The sequence below is a fragment of the Populus alba genome, chromosome 6 (genome assembly GCF_005239225.2).
Source record: "Populus alba chromosome 6, ASM523922v2, whole genome shotgun sequence".
Lineage (NCBI taxonomy): Eukaryota > Viridiplantae > Streptophyta > Magnoliopsida > Malpighiales > Salicaceae > Populus > Populus alba.
The window spans coordinates 22245640-22262803 of NC_133289.1; the positions used below are offsets into that span (position 1 = coordinate 22245640).

At 35.6% G+C, this 17164-nt stretch overlaps 3 protein-coding genes across 5 annotated transcripts; 2 read left to right on the forward strand and 1 right to left on the reverse strand.

The window, feature by feature from the left end:
* Nucleotides 1–319: 319 nt before the first annotated feature.
* LOC118050234 (polyadenylate-binding protein-interacting protein 5) lies at nucleotides 320–2887 on the forward strand. The gene is made up of 3 exons (XM_035060505.2): nucleotides 320–516; nucleotides 993–1436; nucleotides 2333–2887. Exons 2-3 carry the CDS (start codon nucleotides 1020–1022, stop codon nucleotides 2498–2500), a joined length of 585 nt encoding a protein of 194 aa, XP_034916396.1. The 5' UTR covers nucleotides 320–516; nucleotides 993–1019; the 3' UTR covers nucleotides 2501–2887.
* Nucleotides 2888–5955: 3068 nt separating this feature from the next.
* Nucleotides 5956–8678, forward strand: LOC118050246 (uncharacterized). The gene is made up of 3 exons (XM_035060518.2): nucleotides 5956–6526; nucleotides 7060–7466; nucleotides 7933–8678. Exons 1-3 carry the CDS (start codon nucleotides 6362–6364, stop codon nucleotides 8369–8371), a joined length of 1011 nt encoding a protein of 336 aa, XP_034916409.1. The 5' UTR covers nucleotides 5956–6361; the 3' UTR covers nucleotides 8372–8678.
* A 1059-nt stretch (nucleotides 8679–9737) lies between these two features.
* LOC118050337 (uncharacterized) lies at nucleotides 9738–16449 on the reverse strand. 3 transcript variants are annotated; one of them, XM_035060662.2, is made up of 6 exons: nucleotides 16291–16442; nucleotides 15488–15657; nucleotides 12127–14320; nucleotides 11757–11877; nucleotides 10940–10999; nucleotides 9738–10850 (listed from the first exon to the last, which is right to left on the reverse strand). In XM_035060662.2, the coding sequence occupies exons 3-6, from the start codon at nucleotides 14283–14285 to the stop codon at nucleotides 9870–9872; spliced, it is 3321 nt and encodes a 1106-aa protein (XP_034916553.1). In that variant the 5' UTR covers nucleotides 14286–14320; nucleotides 15488–15657; nucleotides 16291–16442; the 3' UTR covers nucleotides 9738–9869. The 3 variants fall into 3 exon arrangements, with proteins under 3 accessions (XP_034916553.1, XP_034916554.1, XP_034916555.1); XM_035060663.2 differs by having other exon boundaries at nucleotides 15488–15682; nucleotides 16291–16415; XM_035060664.2 differs by lacking the exon at nucleotides 15488–15657 and having other exon boundaries at nucleotides 16291–16449.
* Between the last annotated feature and the right edge of the window lie 715 nt (nucleotides 16450–17164).

The following is a 17164-nucleotide window of genomic DNA, read 5'->3' on the forward strand; positions in this document are numbered from 1 at the left end:
AGGAATCAACAAAGCCTATCATTCATAGATTAAGAGTAAATTAATGGAATATAAACAATGGAATTGATTGGTAGGCAAGTGATAGTTAGAGGATAAAAAACAGCTAATTTTTAGTTTTAAGGATTGAATTGAGATACATCCAATACTTTAGGAACCAATTCGTAGTTAGCCCTAAATTAGCGAAACACTGAATTACTATTAACCAATCGAAGCGCTCTTCATTTAGCTAATTTACTCGATAAAACGACACCCTTTCCTCTCAGCCGCTAAACAACTGATGGCGTTTAAAAGGTGGAAACCTTGCAACGGTTACAAAATAACGGAAGCTAAACGGACCTCAAAATGTCATCTTTTAACGGCAGTATCTGAAAAAATTGAAACCTTTATTAAGAAGGAGCTCGCTGATTCTTCTCTCTCAATCATTTCTCTCTTTCTCTTTCATCTCAAAACAAAAAATTAGGGTTTCTTTGCTTCCAAGATACTTTCCAATTTTGCTTCCGCGATCGATTATTCCAGGTAAACTATCTAAAAAATATCTCCTTAATCATTGTGGTTGACATCAAGATCATCAATTCGATATTTTTCTTGCTGAACTCCGCTTTGTTTTGTTCTTTCTTAATTTTGATTTTTATATATTTATTTCTAATGGTATTTTTTTGTGTAGATGTTTTATTTGTATTTATTTATTTATTTAATTGATTTAGGTAAAAAGTAGTTGAAATTCGCTTATTCAAAAAGAATTAATTAGGTATGGTTGTGTTAGTTATCTATTTTAATTGTCGTTGTGATCCTTAATTTTTCTTTTATTTATTTTTTTGAACGAGATCCTTCTTGTTTTGTTTTATTTCTTTATGGAAAGATTTTATGAGCTCTTTTTTTTTTTGTGATGTACCGTATTTGATGGTAGGGGTTTTGTTTGATTTTTTTTAGGTTTTGAGTCGAGCAGTAATTTCTTGATAATGGCGGGTTTTTTTATTTGTTGTTATGTACAGGTGTGATTTGCATACTGAACCAAGGAAATGAAGCCCGGAGGATTCTCTACTTTGAACCCATATGCAGCAGCGTATATTCCCCTTTCTAAAAGGGATTCAGCTGATAGAATTGAAAATCGAGGATGGACTGTGCAGAGTGGGAATCCAAATGTGTGGTATGGGTCTGCCAAGCATAATGCACAGATTAGGCAAAATGATAAAGGGCCGATTTCTGTTCCTGAAATGTCTATGCTGAAGAGTCAATCTGGGTATGGTTCTTATGGCTTGTCATCACAGAATTCATATGAGATGACAGGGAAGCAGATCGTGGATGAAGAATTTGAAATGGACTTGGAATATCTTCGGATCAATTTTCCTGGCATATCTGATGAGTCCCTCACTGGTGTCTATATGGCTAACAAAGGTGACGTAGATGCTGCTATTGACATGTTAAACCAACTTGAGGTAAATTTTCTTACAAACTGTTTCGTGGTATACAGATTTGTTTATCATGTTGATTGAAGGCATAAAAACTGGAGAGGAATGGAACGAGCCCAATTTAATTTTTTAAAATTTGTGTTTTGTGTGTGCTATGAGCCATTTTGTGTTGCTCTAATTCCATTTGTTGCTGTTCTTTCTTCTTCTTTATCTTTTGTCATGTTGCATTATATATTTGGTTAACTCTAGACTTCTTTCCCTTTTTTCCTCTCTCTTCTGTTCAAACTTCTAATGTCAATGCTTGGTTGTAATTTTTGCAAGAATTATATGATTTGTTATGATTTTAGATTGTTCACAAGTTTAGCTTGCTTTCTTCACTATTTCATAAATGTGAGTTGATAAAATACCAGGGTGAGTGAAATGTTCTGTCTTGTATGTTAGAGTGAAATGCAAGGAGAAAACTTTTCTGGTGGAAATTACACGATTTGCTTTATGTGCAAAGTTAGTGGGATTATCTTATATGCACTTGCTTTACTCGGCTTACATTTCTGAATTCTGAGTGAAGGATTTCAAAATGTCTAGTCTGCATGTTCTCTAACTTGAGGGGTTGTCCCTTGTTTTGGTGAAAGTTAGATGCACGTTTACATATACAGAATCTCTTGTAAATTGTTTCGATGAATTTTGCATAATTATTTTGGTGTGCTGTTTTGATCATTGGGAGTTAAGTGGTGAACTACAGGGCAGCTTTTGGCCCATGCTATATAACCTGCTGATAATGTGATTTTTTGACAATTCCAGTATGCTGAAAAAGAACATAGTAGAAATTTCATTTTGGATCAGTATTTTGGGTTTCTAAATTCGATTCCTACCTCATTTCATCTTTCCACTTTTTGGGTCATCCTAATATGTTGGTTCTCATGCAGTTTGACACTCCTGAGTCTTCTGGAAACCTTCCAGACACCTTGGATATTGGGGATGTTTATGAACCCAGGCCTTCAGCTGAGGCTTCATCTGTGAAACCGAAGACTGTTGTGGATGAAGCCAGTGCCTCATCTGGCTCCTCGGCCCCAGACACAGTGGTTGCCACCTGATTAACTTGTGATCTGTTCAGTTGTTTTCTTTGGCCTTTCTTTTTGGTTTTCTGAAAGAAAAGTATATGAGTAGGGCATCTTTCTTTTGAGATGGGGGAGACATGCATTTAACATAATGGCTTGGTTGTGGGTGTATAGTCCTCAGATAGGTGCTTCTTCCAAATATCCCCTTTTTTTTCTCTGGGTTCTGCTATAAATTGAAGGCCCCTTGAGCGGTTTCACAAATTGCAGGTTTCTGGAATTGAAGTGATATATGCTTCTCGACAATATCTGTTATTTTGAATTAGTATGCTATATGGTGTAAAGATCACCCTGATGTCAAAATGGTTTGGGGTTGCATGTAAAGCTTGATTATATGATGGTTTGGCAGCTTTTCACACTGTTCAAGTTATACTGTTACAAACCCCCTCCCCCTCCCCCCCTCTTCTCTGCCTCCAATTGCATTGAAGGGATTAGATTACTTTTAAGAGAGGTTGATACTTACTTTCGTTTCAAAAAATGCCGGGCGAGTCTTTTTAATGAATTTTGCTAGCAATTAAAACGAAGGAGATGTTTGTTGTTTCATTGGATTGCTTGTTCATTTACAAGGAGAAATGATGTTCATTTGATTTATCCAGTGAACTTGCTTTGTGAATACTGGAGTCTTTTGGGCATGAAAAAAAGAAGAGTGGAGTTAGTCGTCTGATGGTCAAGGCCGGCCGACTTGCTCCTGGTGGCTTCCATGGAATTGCAAGGATAGTGGAGATAATAATATCTTGCTTTTACGGTCTGGTGGTCTGGTTATGCTTCTCAAAATTTTGATTTTGATTTTTATTTTAAATTATTATTTTTATATATTTTTTATTGTTTTAATATGCTAATTAAAAAAATAAAAATAAAAAATATTATATTCATATATTTTAAAATGAAAGGTATTTTAAAAAGCAACGGAGATTACCTAAAAATTGCCAATGCCAGTTTTAAGAGTTGCCGAAGGTTGAGGACATGGAGCTCCCATCTGTTTCTGTTTCTGGGGTGGTGAGCTTGGGCCTGCTTTCAATTATTTTACTGCAAGTGAGAGGTAAAAACTAATATGATTTAACCAGCGATTGAACTGATAGTTACATTGGTGGTGAGCATTGCTAAAACACCCACACAAATTCACCAAATAGATCACCACCTAATCATAAAATCAACTTTTCTCTATGCTTGCTTGCATTTTAAATTTATTTCTTATTGATGATGTGATGCTTCCCATTATTTTTCTAGAGACCCATATGAGCATGTTGCTTTCAAGGTTTAGAGTTTGTATAGTATTGTAGTAGTAATTGTTTTTAAAGTATTTTTTGTTTGAAAATATATTAAAATATTTTTTTTACAAAAATTGTTTACAATATTAACACACTAAAGCTATCTAAAAACAATAAAAAAATTTATTTAAACAGAAAAAACTTAATTTTTTTATAAAAGTACTTTTCAACAGCAAAAATAAATGGGATCTTAGTCTAAAGCAAATTGAAATTTAACTGGGTTAATAAGTTAGGATATAAATTGAAAAAAAAAGAGAGAGATAATGATAATGTATTTCTTAATCTAAAATTTAGATAATGGTTGTCTACTTACAATTGAATATTAGAAAAAGAATATACTGTTTCGAAACAATAATTATGATTAGATTAAGAAAATAATTAAAATTTCCACTATTAGACAGACACAAGTTTAGTTGATAAAACTACTCCTGCTTAATCTTATATCAAGTAATTAAATTTAAATATCATCGAAAGACTACAATTGAAACAAGAAGGGTTTTAGATGAAATTAGAAAAGCATCTTTGAAAAATTAAAATTTTTTTCTTTCAAAATAATATTTTTTTAATGTTTTTAAATTATTTTTATATACTAATATTAAAAATAATTTTTAAAAAATAAAAAACATATTATTTCGATAAATTTTTAAGTGAAAAATATTTTAAAAAACAACCGCAACTATACTTCTAGAAAAACTAGAAAAGAGGTGGAAGATGTTGTTTATCATGAAAAAATTGCAAGCAATGCTTAAAGTACATAAATTATATATTTTACTTCATGTAAATTCACCAACTTTCAACTTTCGCTCCTATACATTATTTTTTTTTCAATAATTACTCTATGAATTATAAGAATTTCAGTATGGCCCTTAAACTTTAAAAAGCTATGGTAGCTTCTCTTAATCCAACTTTGCCGGGCACTTTGAAATATATTTGACTAATATTTAAAGATGATAATTTGGATAAATATCATTTAGTATCGTAGACCATTACAATAAACTTATAATAAGCTTATTGTAAAGGGAAAAAACAACGGAGAGAGTTGCATTCATACGTGTATAGAACATGCTATAATATTTCAAAAAAATCTAAAATAACTCAAAAAATAAAAATAAAAATAAGGTAATACCGCAATTAGTTGCCTTTAGCTATTTAATGAAAAAAGACATAATTGAATTTTTTTTGAAAGATCTAAGATTGATGCTAGAAAATCTGAACTCTAAGAATACAGGAATTATGGAATCAACAAGGACTAGAATATATTTTAGACTATAAAAAAAAAAAAAAAAAAAAAAGAAGGTTAGGAGAATTTGTTTTGGATAAATTTGGGAACTAACACCTAAAATATCATTAAATAACACAAGACAATCCAGTTCTCATCAATATAATGACTAGTTATATAAATTCATACCAAATTAATTTAATTTTAAAAAAATACTGAATTTTTCAACTTATCAACAATTCAATAAAACATCTAATTCGTCAAAATTCAATAACATTTATACTCTATTGCATGAACGAGTGTATATTTAACTACATTATTAGCCGATTCTAATAATATACATAAAATCTATAATTTTATAACTTAATCTAAATTATACACAACACATAATGAATTGAAATGATTAATTCAACTTATTTTCATGTTTAACTATATCAAATAAACTATAATTGAATGTATTTTTAATTAGTTTATTATTGATTCACAAACCTTAAATTTAATAAAAAATTTAAATTCAATCTAAATAATTATTTGATTCCAATCAAATTAAATATAAATTAATAGTAATATAGTATTTACGGTACTGATAGAACTATAAAAATGGTTGGGAGAGTAGTGGTGGCTGCAAAGTAAATGGTGGATTTTCAATACAAAAACATTAAAGGATGTTTAGAGAATAAGATGCGTTTGATTTTTAATTGATTTAAAGGTAAAATCTAAGTGTTTAACAGGTTTTTTAAAAGAATGATAATGACGTTAGTGGTTTTTTTCGTGTAGGAGAAATAATATTATATGTTTAATCTAGTCTTTAATTTAAATTTTAATTAATATTCCACTTCAAAAATACAACAAAATTACATGTCATTTCACTTCTTTTTTGGTTCAAGCGGTATCATTCCGTTAAATTACTAGGTTTATTGTGCTACTTATGACCAAAAACCGAAACATGCACGACCGCCTTTCATTACAGATGTTCCGTTACTTTCGGTTATTAAAATCCTCCATAACCATCAGACGCAAGACATGGTCCGAAGACCTTTCCCAAAAAGATTCAGCTTCTTCTTCTCTGTATCCACAAAGACACAAATCTAAAATCTCGCTACACATTTTCTTTCACTGTCAAATAATTTGACAATGTTGTTGTTAATATAGTTCAAAGACAGATTTCTTTGGTATTTTTCCCTCTTTTTTTTGGAGAAGAAGTAGTTTAGATGGATATACAGTTTGATTAAAGGAATGGTTTTGGTGATCTGGGCTTGGGGTAAAAAGATCGGTGATTAGACCTAGTAGGTGATACAGGTAGATTCTTGGATTGTTTTGGAGAAAAGATTGTTGGGTTATTGAAAGAAGAAAATGGGGGTTGATTACTATAACATATTGAAGGTTAACAGGAATGCAACGGATGATGATCTAAAGAAGGCATATAGAAGATTGGCAATGAAATGGCATCCTGATAAGAACCCCACTACCAAGAAAGAAGCTGAAGCCAAATTCAAGGAGATCTCCGAGGCTTATGAGGCATGTTTGATTTTTCTTTCCCTTGAAATTCTATTTTGTACTATTTATTGTGCTTTTAAAAAAAATCTGGGATCTTTTTACTTTGTGTTTATCTGGAATGCAATGTGAAATTTAGGATTCATGGTTACTGTTGTGGAATGGTAAGAGAGAAGAATCAAATACATACATGCATATGTATGAATGCATGTATGTATGTTTAAATCCAAATCTTTTGAGATTTATACATTATGTATTTTCTTGTTATCGCGTGCTGTATTCCAAAGAAACTAGACTCAAAAAAGAAATGTACTGGAACAGAAGAATCAAATATGTATGGATATTGATTTAAATTGCTTTTTGCTTGTTAATTTTTTTTGCCAAGATAAGTACTTGATAATTTCATTTACTTGGGAAATTGTAGCATTGGCTTTTGTGTTTATTGCATTGGATTGCTTTTGGACTGATGATAATAAAGAAAAAAAATTCAAGTCAAGGACAGTGAATTACAATTTGTGGTTACATTGCCTGGGATTTTGATATATTTGTGAATTCAGGTCTTGAGTGACCCACAAAAAAGAGCAATTTATGACCAGTGTGGTGAAGAAGGATTAAAAGACGCACCTCCATCTGGCGGTGGTGGCTTCCCTTTCGGAAATGGTGGTGGTGGTGGGTCAAATGGTTTCAATCCTAGGAAGGCAGAGGATATCTTTGCAGAAATCTTTGGAAGCAGTCCTTTTGGATTTGGATCAACAGGACCTGGTAAATCCATGAGGTTCCAGTCGGATGGAGGGTTGTTTGGTGGATTTAGCAGTAGTGATACTCCTTTTCGAACATTCAGTGAGGGGACCGCGCCAAGGAAACCACCACCAGTAGAGAGCAAATTGCCTTGCAGCCTCGAGGAACTGTATACTGGATCAACAAGGAAAATGAAGATATCAAGAACTGTAGTTGATGCCCATGGGTATGTTTATTTATTTCTCTAACCAAGCACATTCAGTTTCCCTCCTTTTCTTTCCATTTGGTGTTTTGATATGTTGTTCAAAATCAACTTCTTTGACCTGGTGGATGAATCAAATTCCTTGTGTGCTAAATGGTTGTGGATAGTGTGATGATTGATTAATTATTTGGCTAGGAGCCTTGCCAAAACCTTTGACCATTGTTTACATACAATTATCTGCAAATTCTTCTACCATGAAAAACGTTGTCATGATTTGCCTCATATACATGAAAAGATTGCTTGATCAGATTATTCTATATGCCTCCGTAAATTCCAAACTTCTTGATTACTCAAACTTGCTTTATGCTCATACTACCTCTAGTCTTTATATGCTGCTGGTGTTGTGTCTTTTTCACACAAGAATCCCCATTATAGAACTAGAATTGCAACCTTTTTTTCTCTGATTGTAATTGAATATGAAACTCCGCAGGCAACAAGGGCAAGAAACAGAGATATTAACCATTGATGTGAAGCCAGGGTGGAAGAAGGGAACAAAGATTACTTTCCCAGATAAAGGAAATGAACGGCAGAATCAGCTTCCAGCAGATCTTGTGTTTATAATTGATGAGAAACCTCAGACCACATACAAGAGAGATGGAAATGATCTTACTATCAACCATAAGGTGACCCTAGCCGAAGCACTAGGAGGGACAACAGTAAACCTCACCACACTTGACAGCCGGAATCTATCAATTCCTGTACATGATATAGTGAGCCCTGGCTATGAGCTTGTTGTGGCCATGGAAGGTATGCCAATAGCAAAGGAGCCAGGTAATTGGGGCGATTTGAGGATCAAATTTGAAGTGAAGTTCCCAACAAGATTAGCACCAGAACAACGAGCAGGACTCAAGCGTGTATTAGGGGGTTAAAGATTGATCAAATTTATATATCTAGTAGCCACTATGTTGCGCTAAATGCTGAAGCCAATGCTGTTTCCATTTGCACGGGTTGCCTTTTTGCTCTCCTTGCATTTATAGACCCTTTAAATCAACACCTATAGGAACCCAGCAGAAGTACTGTAATTATTACGGTCCTTTTCAGTCATTACTGGCTGGTCCACGCAACTGATTTTCTGTATTTTTTTTATGACAGAAGAAGGGGTATACCTACATGTATCATATTGTTTCTCCTTGTATTCCTTCACTGGACGACCGCATTATGTATTTTTCTTTTGCAGTTTTGCCTTTCCTTTATGTATTTGCATATCCTTCTGCTGGGTGATTCTCTTCCAACAAGGAGGACGACAACGTGGTCCCAATATAATGTTGGTGTTTATGATTTTAATCTTTAATGTGGGAAAACTCTTAGTATCGTCCTAAGCTTTCCTAGAAGGCTAGCAGTTTCGTTGTTGCTCCTTTCTTTGTTTACCACAACAGTCTTCATGGAATCTTTCAGAAAAAAGCATGGGTTATGCTTCTGCACTACCGTCTCCTACATTAAGCGTCTCCTTCATGTGCAGTGATAATCTTATGTCGAAGTAAACCAAATTCAGTTCTGAAAGATTAGGAAGAATTATGGACGTTGATCATCATTTACAGTCAACGTTTACTAAACATTCACTTCCCAGATATCCACCAGAGATCTAACTCATCTTCTCATGCTAGGTTTTCGTGGGTTCTCAAGATTTATATTATTGCAGAGCCATGAAAACTTTTTTGGCAGAAGATGAAAACAGCGAAATACAAGAGCAGCAAAAATCATGGTTTCTATTGATTGACCAAAAAGATGAAGAGAGCAGTTCCAAAATAGCCATTTATCAAACACGATGTGCCTCCTTTGACTTAGCCAGAAGCCCTTGTCGCTTCCACAGAAGAGAAAATCATGCATGTGGTTGCTTCTTGGCATAGAGAGAGGAGAGAAGAGCAAGGAAATTCCAGTCTAACACTGTTTCCTAAGTTTGTTTCATCTGGAAAGCACCAGTAGTAAATGTAGTCTAGATATATTTTATAACCAGAGAAGGCTAACACATACGCCTTCGATAGAGAGGGGAAGAGGGAGAGCATGACGGTCTGAAACATTTAATTTCCACAGCAGATACAGAAAGAATCTGGAATCTCCTTATCATAATCAGACATTATCAGCATGAAACATCTGGATTCATTAACTTTTCTGTTCTAGAGCAAGTTCGTTTTTTAAAAAGCTTAACCCCATAATTACATGAGAATCATTTTTGTGATGGAGCTCAAGGAGCCAATATGTAATGCTCTTCAATTGATCTAATTAACGACTAATATCTGCAGGGTAGCATTCTAACTTTAATTTGCTCTAGAAAATTTAACTACAATAGCGACGAACAAAAGAAAATTGTGGTTAAAAAACCATAAAGACGGAAAACAGGAGAAGCGCTAACATTTACAATACAAGAAATCAAAAGCCTCTACTTTTAGGAGCATCTCTGCGCCAGGCCTGCCCGGGTGAACCATACGCTTGCCCTCCACTAGATTGATAAGCAGGATGGCCATGGGGAACAGGCGGAGGAGCCACCCAGGCGCCTTGCTGCAAAGAGGGGGCAAGATTTTGTTGACTATGCATCATATTCACTTGAGGCATGGCTGGAGATGTTCCTAATGGTGCCATTGTCTGATGTGCCGTTTGCTGCGCCATGTGGGCTCTTAGAATAGGCTGCTGCACACCATGCACATGGGTTGACTGAGGGTGTGTACGATGATGTTGGGTTTCTTCAGGGTGCCACTCTGGCATATCGTCATCGTCGTCGTCGTCGTCATTCCATGGCTGCATTGGTGGAACATTAGTTTTAGGTTGGCCATATCTGTGTACAAGCTCCCTCAAATCTACGGGGCGAGATGGGGTTTGGGGATATGGTGGATTGAGAGGGGGCATTCCCGATCCCCTAGTAGGAGTTTGGTTTGAAAACTGCGACCTTGATGCCATAGAGTTACTAGAAAAGTTGAACTCAGGTAAATCATCCTCATCCCGGCCAGCCGGTGGGCCAAACCCAGGGGGCACATCATCATCGTCTTCATCAGGTTGGGGGTTGGGATAGGCTCCGCTACGAGGAGGCAGGGGATGTTTTGATGCAATATTCACATTCATATTAGCGTCCTTTTCTTGGTGCTTCCTAGAAGTGAAGTGTTGTTGCTTTTTTGAGCTGTGTTTATGGTGTGATGCAGAGGTAGGTGATATTGTTGACGTTATTTGAGCTTTTCTCCATACAATAACACCAATTAGACCATTATCAACAGCATTAAGGGCCTCAAGTTGCTCCTTTGGGAGGACCTTGATGAGCCTTTCACGTGTCTTTAAATGAGGTGGGCATAAATAAAGTTCCACTCCATGCGCAGGCTCAGCAAAACCCACTCTCTCATCCAAAACATAGGAATCCGCCACCTGCAGCAGGCATTTTCAGCCACAACTTTACAACTGAGAAAACCAGCTGAAGAGTGATCAAAGGCAACACAACTTTTCACGTTTCTTACCTCTCTAAGACTTTCCCTCTCACTTTCCGTGGACCCCTCCTTGCAAACGAAGTGCACGACCTGCGAGAGCAAGAGACAATTTATTTAGCAACACAAGTAAACGAGGCCTTTTCAAGTTAAGCTAGAATAAAAAAAGATATACATATATGCTCCCTATGGCATCAGATTTCATGGGCAAAGGGGGTGCCAGACACTGACAGGATTCAACCATGCTGTGGCTATATCAAATTACGTAGTTAATGGAATCGAAAGATATTTTATGTTCCATCAATATATCCCGAGTACAAGAGTATTATGGATCTGCTAGCAATGGCATCCGTTAAATGAATATTCCAGGATGATTTAGCATCTTTGCACACTATTTCCTTTGGAAAGGGAAAGAAAAGCTTATCCCTGCTCGTTCTCATCCAGCAGGCAACAAATGAAAGCAACTATCTTTTAAGCATAGTTTTACTGAGGAACGCTAAAAACTAAACTAGTTATTGTTTGCTTGAGACTTGAGATCCAACGGCAAGTGGCGTTTCACAGATTCTGCAACTTTCTTGCACCTATTATTTGTCCCAGTAACTAACTTTATTCAGCAATTGAAAAATCAAATAATAGGAGGCAAAATTTTGGTTATTCCTTTATATAAACTTTTATCAAGCCAACCATTCAAACAAATTCTTATTAAGATGTCGTTCACCACAAATGTAACGGCCAAATGCTGCAGAAACAGTTGAGTGGGATTAATAAGCAGGGATAGAAAAAAATCTCCCTTTCCTGGACAAAAGTAGCATAACTGAAATTTAGTACAGCAAAAAGAAACTTGAGATACCATAACAGCACGACTTCGGGACATTGGAAGCTCCTGGAGGAACTTCTCAAATGCATCAAGTCTGACTCTCCCTTTGACCTCAACGAAGCCAGACCACTCTTTTGCAGATGTTTTGTCACCACTGCAGCAAGAAAATCAGATCAGCAAAAAAGTAACGAACTTCACAATGACCACCACATAATTCATTAGAAACACTACCCATCCAGTGTATCGCATGCTTGGACGGCGGGAAACTACAAGTTTTATTTTGTAAGTAGTGACCCAATAAAATATGATGAGAGACAATTTCAATGCTATACCTGTATCACAAGCAAAAGTTTAATAGGCAACTGCATATATGCTATTAATACTAGGTTACAAAAACACAAACCTTTTAAAGATGCCAATAACCGAGGCCATGATGGAAATACTCAGCTGAAGTAAGCCTTCCCAGACATGTTCCCCCTTGGAAACACCAGCAGAAGGAGTCGTTTCTGGTTCTACATGAATGTTGACGGATTTCCCATTAGCTTCAGGTGATGTGTTAGTTACCTCAACATTATCAGATTTTTCTGCAGTGCTGCCAACCAGATCCTTTGCAGTTGCAGCAGGAGACTTAGCTTCTGACACATCCTGTGAGTCATCATTGTTGGAGCTGGGTGTTGCTTTTCCCGCATCCAAGGGTAAATTTTCAAATGGTGGTTCAGAATCAAGGGATTCCATGAATTCATCTAGAGAGACAATTGGAGGAAGAAAGTCCGCATCCTTCAATACATCATCCACCATAAGTCCTTGCATCAAATCGGTCCCTTCACTCGAAGGAATTGTAAGCGTATATGAACCCTTCTTGTCTTCTAAATTTCTCTTGTCATCAGCAGCATTCACTTTGTCTTTCATTTGATCAGATTTGGAACGTGGAGAGGCTTCCTTCTCTTCTGATTTTGGTGGCGTCTGAGTAAATGAACTTGTCCCAACAGCAACCTCCATTGTGACACTATCTTGTTCAACTTCAACTTGAAACTCACCCTTATGAGTTTTCTTCACCAATCGTCTGATATCAACATCTGAATCAGGCAAAACCACCATTTGAGCAAGCTCCTCTGCTTTTGCCATCCGCCATTCTGAAAGCTCCTTGGATGCAAGTTCCTCAGCGGTCATAGAGCAGAGCCGCCCTGGAGTAATCTCTCCTGACATGACTTTTTCTCTCAGTTCCGGATTACTACGATCCTTCAAATTGAACAATAGAGACCTGGCCTTCTCCTTGTACTTCTTGTTCACTCCTCCAAATAACTTGAAGAGTTCTGCTTCAATTTCAGAAGCCAAAAATTGGGGATCCTGGATTAGTTTTCCAATATCTTTGCTGATATGCTTCTGGCCTTGCTGTGTTTCAGCAGTTTCAATCCCCTTTTTCTCTGCTATCTCTGCATCAGGTTCCAATACCCAGGACAATCCATTTCCCTGCAACAAATCATCTTTTACAAAAAAGCTGTCACTAAATGAAACATCCTCATCACGGAAAATGGCACTGGATTGTAATCCCTGTCCATCATGGTTTGAGGTCTGTGTTGAATAACCAGCATTTTCATTAGTGTTGGAAGTTTCCTGAGATGTCTTTGGGCCATCAGAATGGTTTTGGGTAAAAGAATCGTCCTTTGTGGGCAAGGATTCCTTGGGCTCATCAGACATATGGTCAACAGTACCAGCAGCACCAGGAGTTTGTACCATAGGTTGAGTCTCTTCATGTTTCTGTGCTTGAGCACTTGCAGCCTCACCTTCAGAGTTCTTTCCAGAACTTGAAGTGTTATCCTTCTGTTGAGAAACCAGAGCCAGTGCATCTGCTAGTGATTGCCTTAGCTTGGACCTCACAGAATCAGACTCATTGCGAGCCCTTGAAAATGGCGGCATCTGTCCAGTTTGATTTTTCTGAACTGGTGATTGCTGTGGTCCAGCTTTACTAGAAGCTGGCCTCTTAGATGGTGCTTGCGGACGATTTGTCCCAGAAGCATTTGGTGCTGGAGTTGGCAGCAACCACGGCCTATGTTCCATTTGCGCTACCCGCTTGGGAGGCATTGATAACTTCTGTGACATAGAATTGTTGGATGAAGGTTCCATTGGGGCCTTTCGCTTGCTCAATAGTGATGGCTGCTGTGATCCAGAAGAATGAAACATGGTTTCCATGTCTCCCAGTTGCCTCTTAGGTAAGAATTTCTCAGGTATCAAACTGTATGCTCGTGGTTCCACATGTCTTGTTTGCATATTTGGTACAGAGAAATTCTTTAAGACATTGTTATTAGACATAGGTTCTGACAACTGTACTTGGTTGCTTGATATTGACATCTGCTGTGATAGTGCGTCAGTTGAACTTTGTCCCAGTCCCATCCGTCCCATTTGCATGTCTGGCATGGACATCTGTTGTAATGCAGGATCATGTATTCTGGATTCCATCAACCCCATTTGCATTGATGAGTCCAACTTGTTTGAAATGTGTTCCAGCTGACCCATTTGGATGCTCTGTACTGATAATTGCTGTGATACTAGATTGTTGGACATGCTAGGCAATCAACATAAAAGGAGTGCAAAAGTCACTGCAATACAAAGCAGTCACTATTAGTTCCTCAACTTAAGACTGACAAAAGTCAATGTTACAAGTCTAGATCATTCAGAATAGAGACATCAAGGTTCCAAGAAAAAAAAAAAACACGTGAAATGTTTAGATCTACATCTTTTTACTACAATAAAATGTCACTCCAACAGGCACGAGTGCCAATAACCTACATGACTTGTTTTTGGACGGTAAGCTGCAAGGAATCTTCAAATGTGTTTTCATCACTTGGTGGTGGAATGCCATTGCAAATAATTATTCCTATGAAAAGTACATGATTCAGAGAATCAGAGTCATGTAACATGGCATCCCACAGTAACAAGGAAAACGGAGTAATTTTGTTTGGAATTCTCAGAAGAGAAACATGGATTTTGAAGATGATTTTCTTGCAAAAATTAGCATTTTAAATGTCACAAAAATCCTTTTCAATTAAATATCGACTTTTAATCTCAAAAGCATAGCCATCTCTAAAATCAGTACTGACACATTTTACATAATTTACCAAGATTTCTTGCCTGAGTTAGCTCTCAGAACAAATTAGACTTCATCCAACTTTTTAGCTGATGAAATTATATTTCTTAAATGAAACAGGTGTTGAACAGGAAGTCAGTCATCTGGCACGATAACTTTTTTTAGAGGGTTACAACTAATGAATTTTTTACACAAATGACATTCTGTACTCTATATTCTTTGCCATAGCAAACAGCAATGGCTGGTTTGAAGTAAAATTAATAATCCAAAACTCTACGTTGATTGGCCACAATAAGAGGATTACAAGGAACCAGTATAGCTAGTAAAAACGAACATCAGAAATTCAAGTAAAATACAGCTTTCCTTTGAAAATTTTCCAGCTTTAAACCTCTCCTTTATTTATTTGATAAATTATCAGCAATGCTGGAGTGATTTAATTTTACACAAAGATGACTGCAATGATTCATTTCATCTTTTGATCACCACACATGGCTTGTTCATTCATCTCAAAGAGATTGTGCGAATGTACAGCTATTAGACACACAGCGACAGCATGCAAGCCGCATGCACATGCACATACCCATTTATCGACTGCCAAATTTACACGTATCAATTATTTATAGAGATAAAAAACTGCAAAAACCCAAAGAAATGTATTGAAATATAGATGAATCCATACAAAATGAGAAGCCATCGCAAAGTGCAAATCCCATCTAAGCAGGGTTCCAAGAGGGTGTGTTCTTGATACAGTCTCGACCTTCAGCACTTTTGCATGAAGTGGCTGCTCTCAAGACTTCACCCGTGAACTTGCAAAACACACTTAGAAATGGCATCCCAATGCTTTTACCACTGCACCGCACAATGATTCACATATCTTACAAACATGATAAAAAAAATCCACCAATCAAAAAAAGAAAAAAACTTTCCAAATAATGGGCAAGTTCAAGGTAATTTTTTACAAGAGGAGATGCCACCCACAAGTTATAAAACCGCATGCAACATAATTGTTACGGTTACACCATAAAATTAGTCTCGTTAAATAAAAAAAAGGGACGAAATCAGTACCAGAAAATCACATATCAACGAAAGAAACAAAAAAGCTCAGTAAACTCTTATTATATCGAAATACCCTCAAAAAACAGCAAATTTCAATTATAGTTAAACATTTATACAGAAACATTCAACATCAGAAAACCAAAAAAAAAACTAATTAAAAATCTAATTAACTGTCTCAAATTTTCCAATCAGGTCAAAGGAATGAAGTAATCAACAAATTCGATTGGTAATCCCTAATTAAATTCTCGCATCCACGAAAAAGAAAAAGCAATCAAACTCGAATCAAGCTAATAACACATTTCTACAGTATACTCAAAACCCTAATTTCACATCAAAAGTCACCGATTCGCCTCTCGAGAAGCACAAAACGCATGCAAAGGGGGTATTGATTTCCGCTAATAGTGATGCAGCGGTAGTGAGTTCTACCTGATAAGAGAATCGCGCGAACTCAGTGAGTCAGAGAGAGAGACGGCAATATAGAGAGAGATAGGCTTTGGCTTTTAACTATAGAGAAAGAGAGAGAAATGAATAGAAACCCTAGAAAGCTAATCTGAAGAAGATAAATACGGCAGGCAATGAGTTTTGTAGTGACTTTTTATATTTTTTCTAGAAAGAGCTTAGGGTGACACGTGGATTTTTCTATGTGATGTGAGACCTCCTTACCCTTAGAGCAACTCCAGGGGTCTACTAAATTGGAAAAAGCGAAAAATTAATGAATATTATTTTAACTTTTTCATGTTTGTTTTATATGTTGAAAAAAAAAATATTTAAATAAAATATAAAAAAATATTGTTAATATATATTTTTAAAAAAATTAAAATTAATAAAATAAATTTAATAAAAAAATAAATTATATTTATACTATTTAAAATATTATTTTATTAATTTAATATGGTATCTTTTTTTGAAGATGTTTTTGCTCGCGTTATAAAAACCTTTATAATTTTTATTAAAATTATACTAATTGCTTTTTTTCTTTAATTATGCAGGTATATCATTATTTAAAAAAAATAATACTTCTTTTAATATATATATATATATATATATAATAAAAAAGAAAGTAGTTTCACAATATTCTTTGTCAACAAAAAAAACACTAAAAGAGAAGATAAAGTAACTGTGCCTCTCTTACGCTATTTATTAAAATAGTGTTTTGTCTTTTCTAAATTTTATTTTTATTTTTTAATATTTATTTATTAAATATTCATGTTTTAGATAATATATTTTTTCCATTTATTTTAATAAGGTTGTCTAAGACATATTATTTGAGTTGTAGGTGTAATAAGTAATTGACATGAGT

Excerpts from the sequence above, each read along its gene's own strand:
- LOC118050234 (XM_035060505.2), top strand. The coding sequence starts at position 1,020 with ATGAAGCCCGGAGGATTCTCTACTTTGAACCCATATGCAGCAGCGTAT. Across the intron at positions 1,437-2,332 it reads ACATGTTAAACCAACTTGAG|TTTGACACTCCTGAGTCTTC; the intron begins GTAAATTTTCTT and ends GTTCTCATGCAG.
- LOC118050246 (XM_035060518.2), top strand. The coding sequence starts at position 6,362 with ATGGGGGTTGATTACTATAACATATTGAAGGTTAACAGGAATGCAACG. Across the intron at positions 6,527-7,059 it reads AGATCTCCGAGGCTTATGAG|GTCTTGAGTGACCCACAAAA; the intron begins GCATGTTTGATT and ends TTGTGAATTCAG. Across the intron at positions 7,467-7,932 it reads ACTGTAGTTGATGCCCATGG|GCAACAAGGGCAAGAAACAG; the intron begins GTATGTTTATTT and ends GAAACTCCGCAG.
- LOC118050337 (XM_035060664.2), bottom strand. The coding sequence starts at position 14,285 with ATGTCCAACAATCTAGTATCACAGCAATTATCAGTACAGAGCATCCAA. Across the intron at positions 11,000-11,756 it reads CCCGAAGTCGTGCTGTTATG|GTCGTGCACTTCGTTTGCAA; the intron begins GTATCTCAAGTT and ends TTGCTCTCGCAG. Across the intron at positions 10,851-10,939 it reads AGAGGGAAAGTCTTAGAGAG|GTGGCGGATTCCTATGTTTT; the intron begins GTAAGAAACGTG and ends TGCCTGCTGCAG.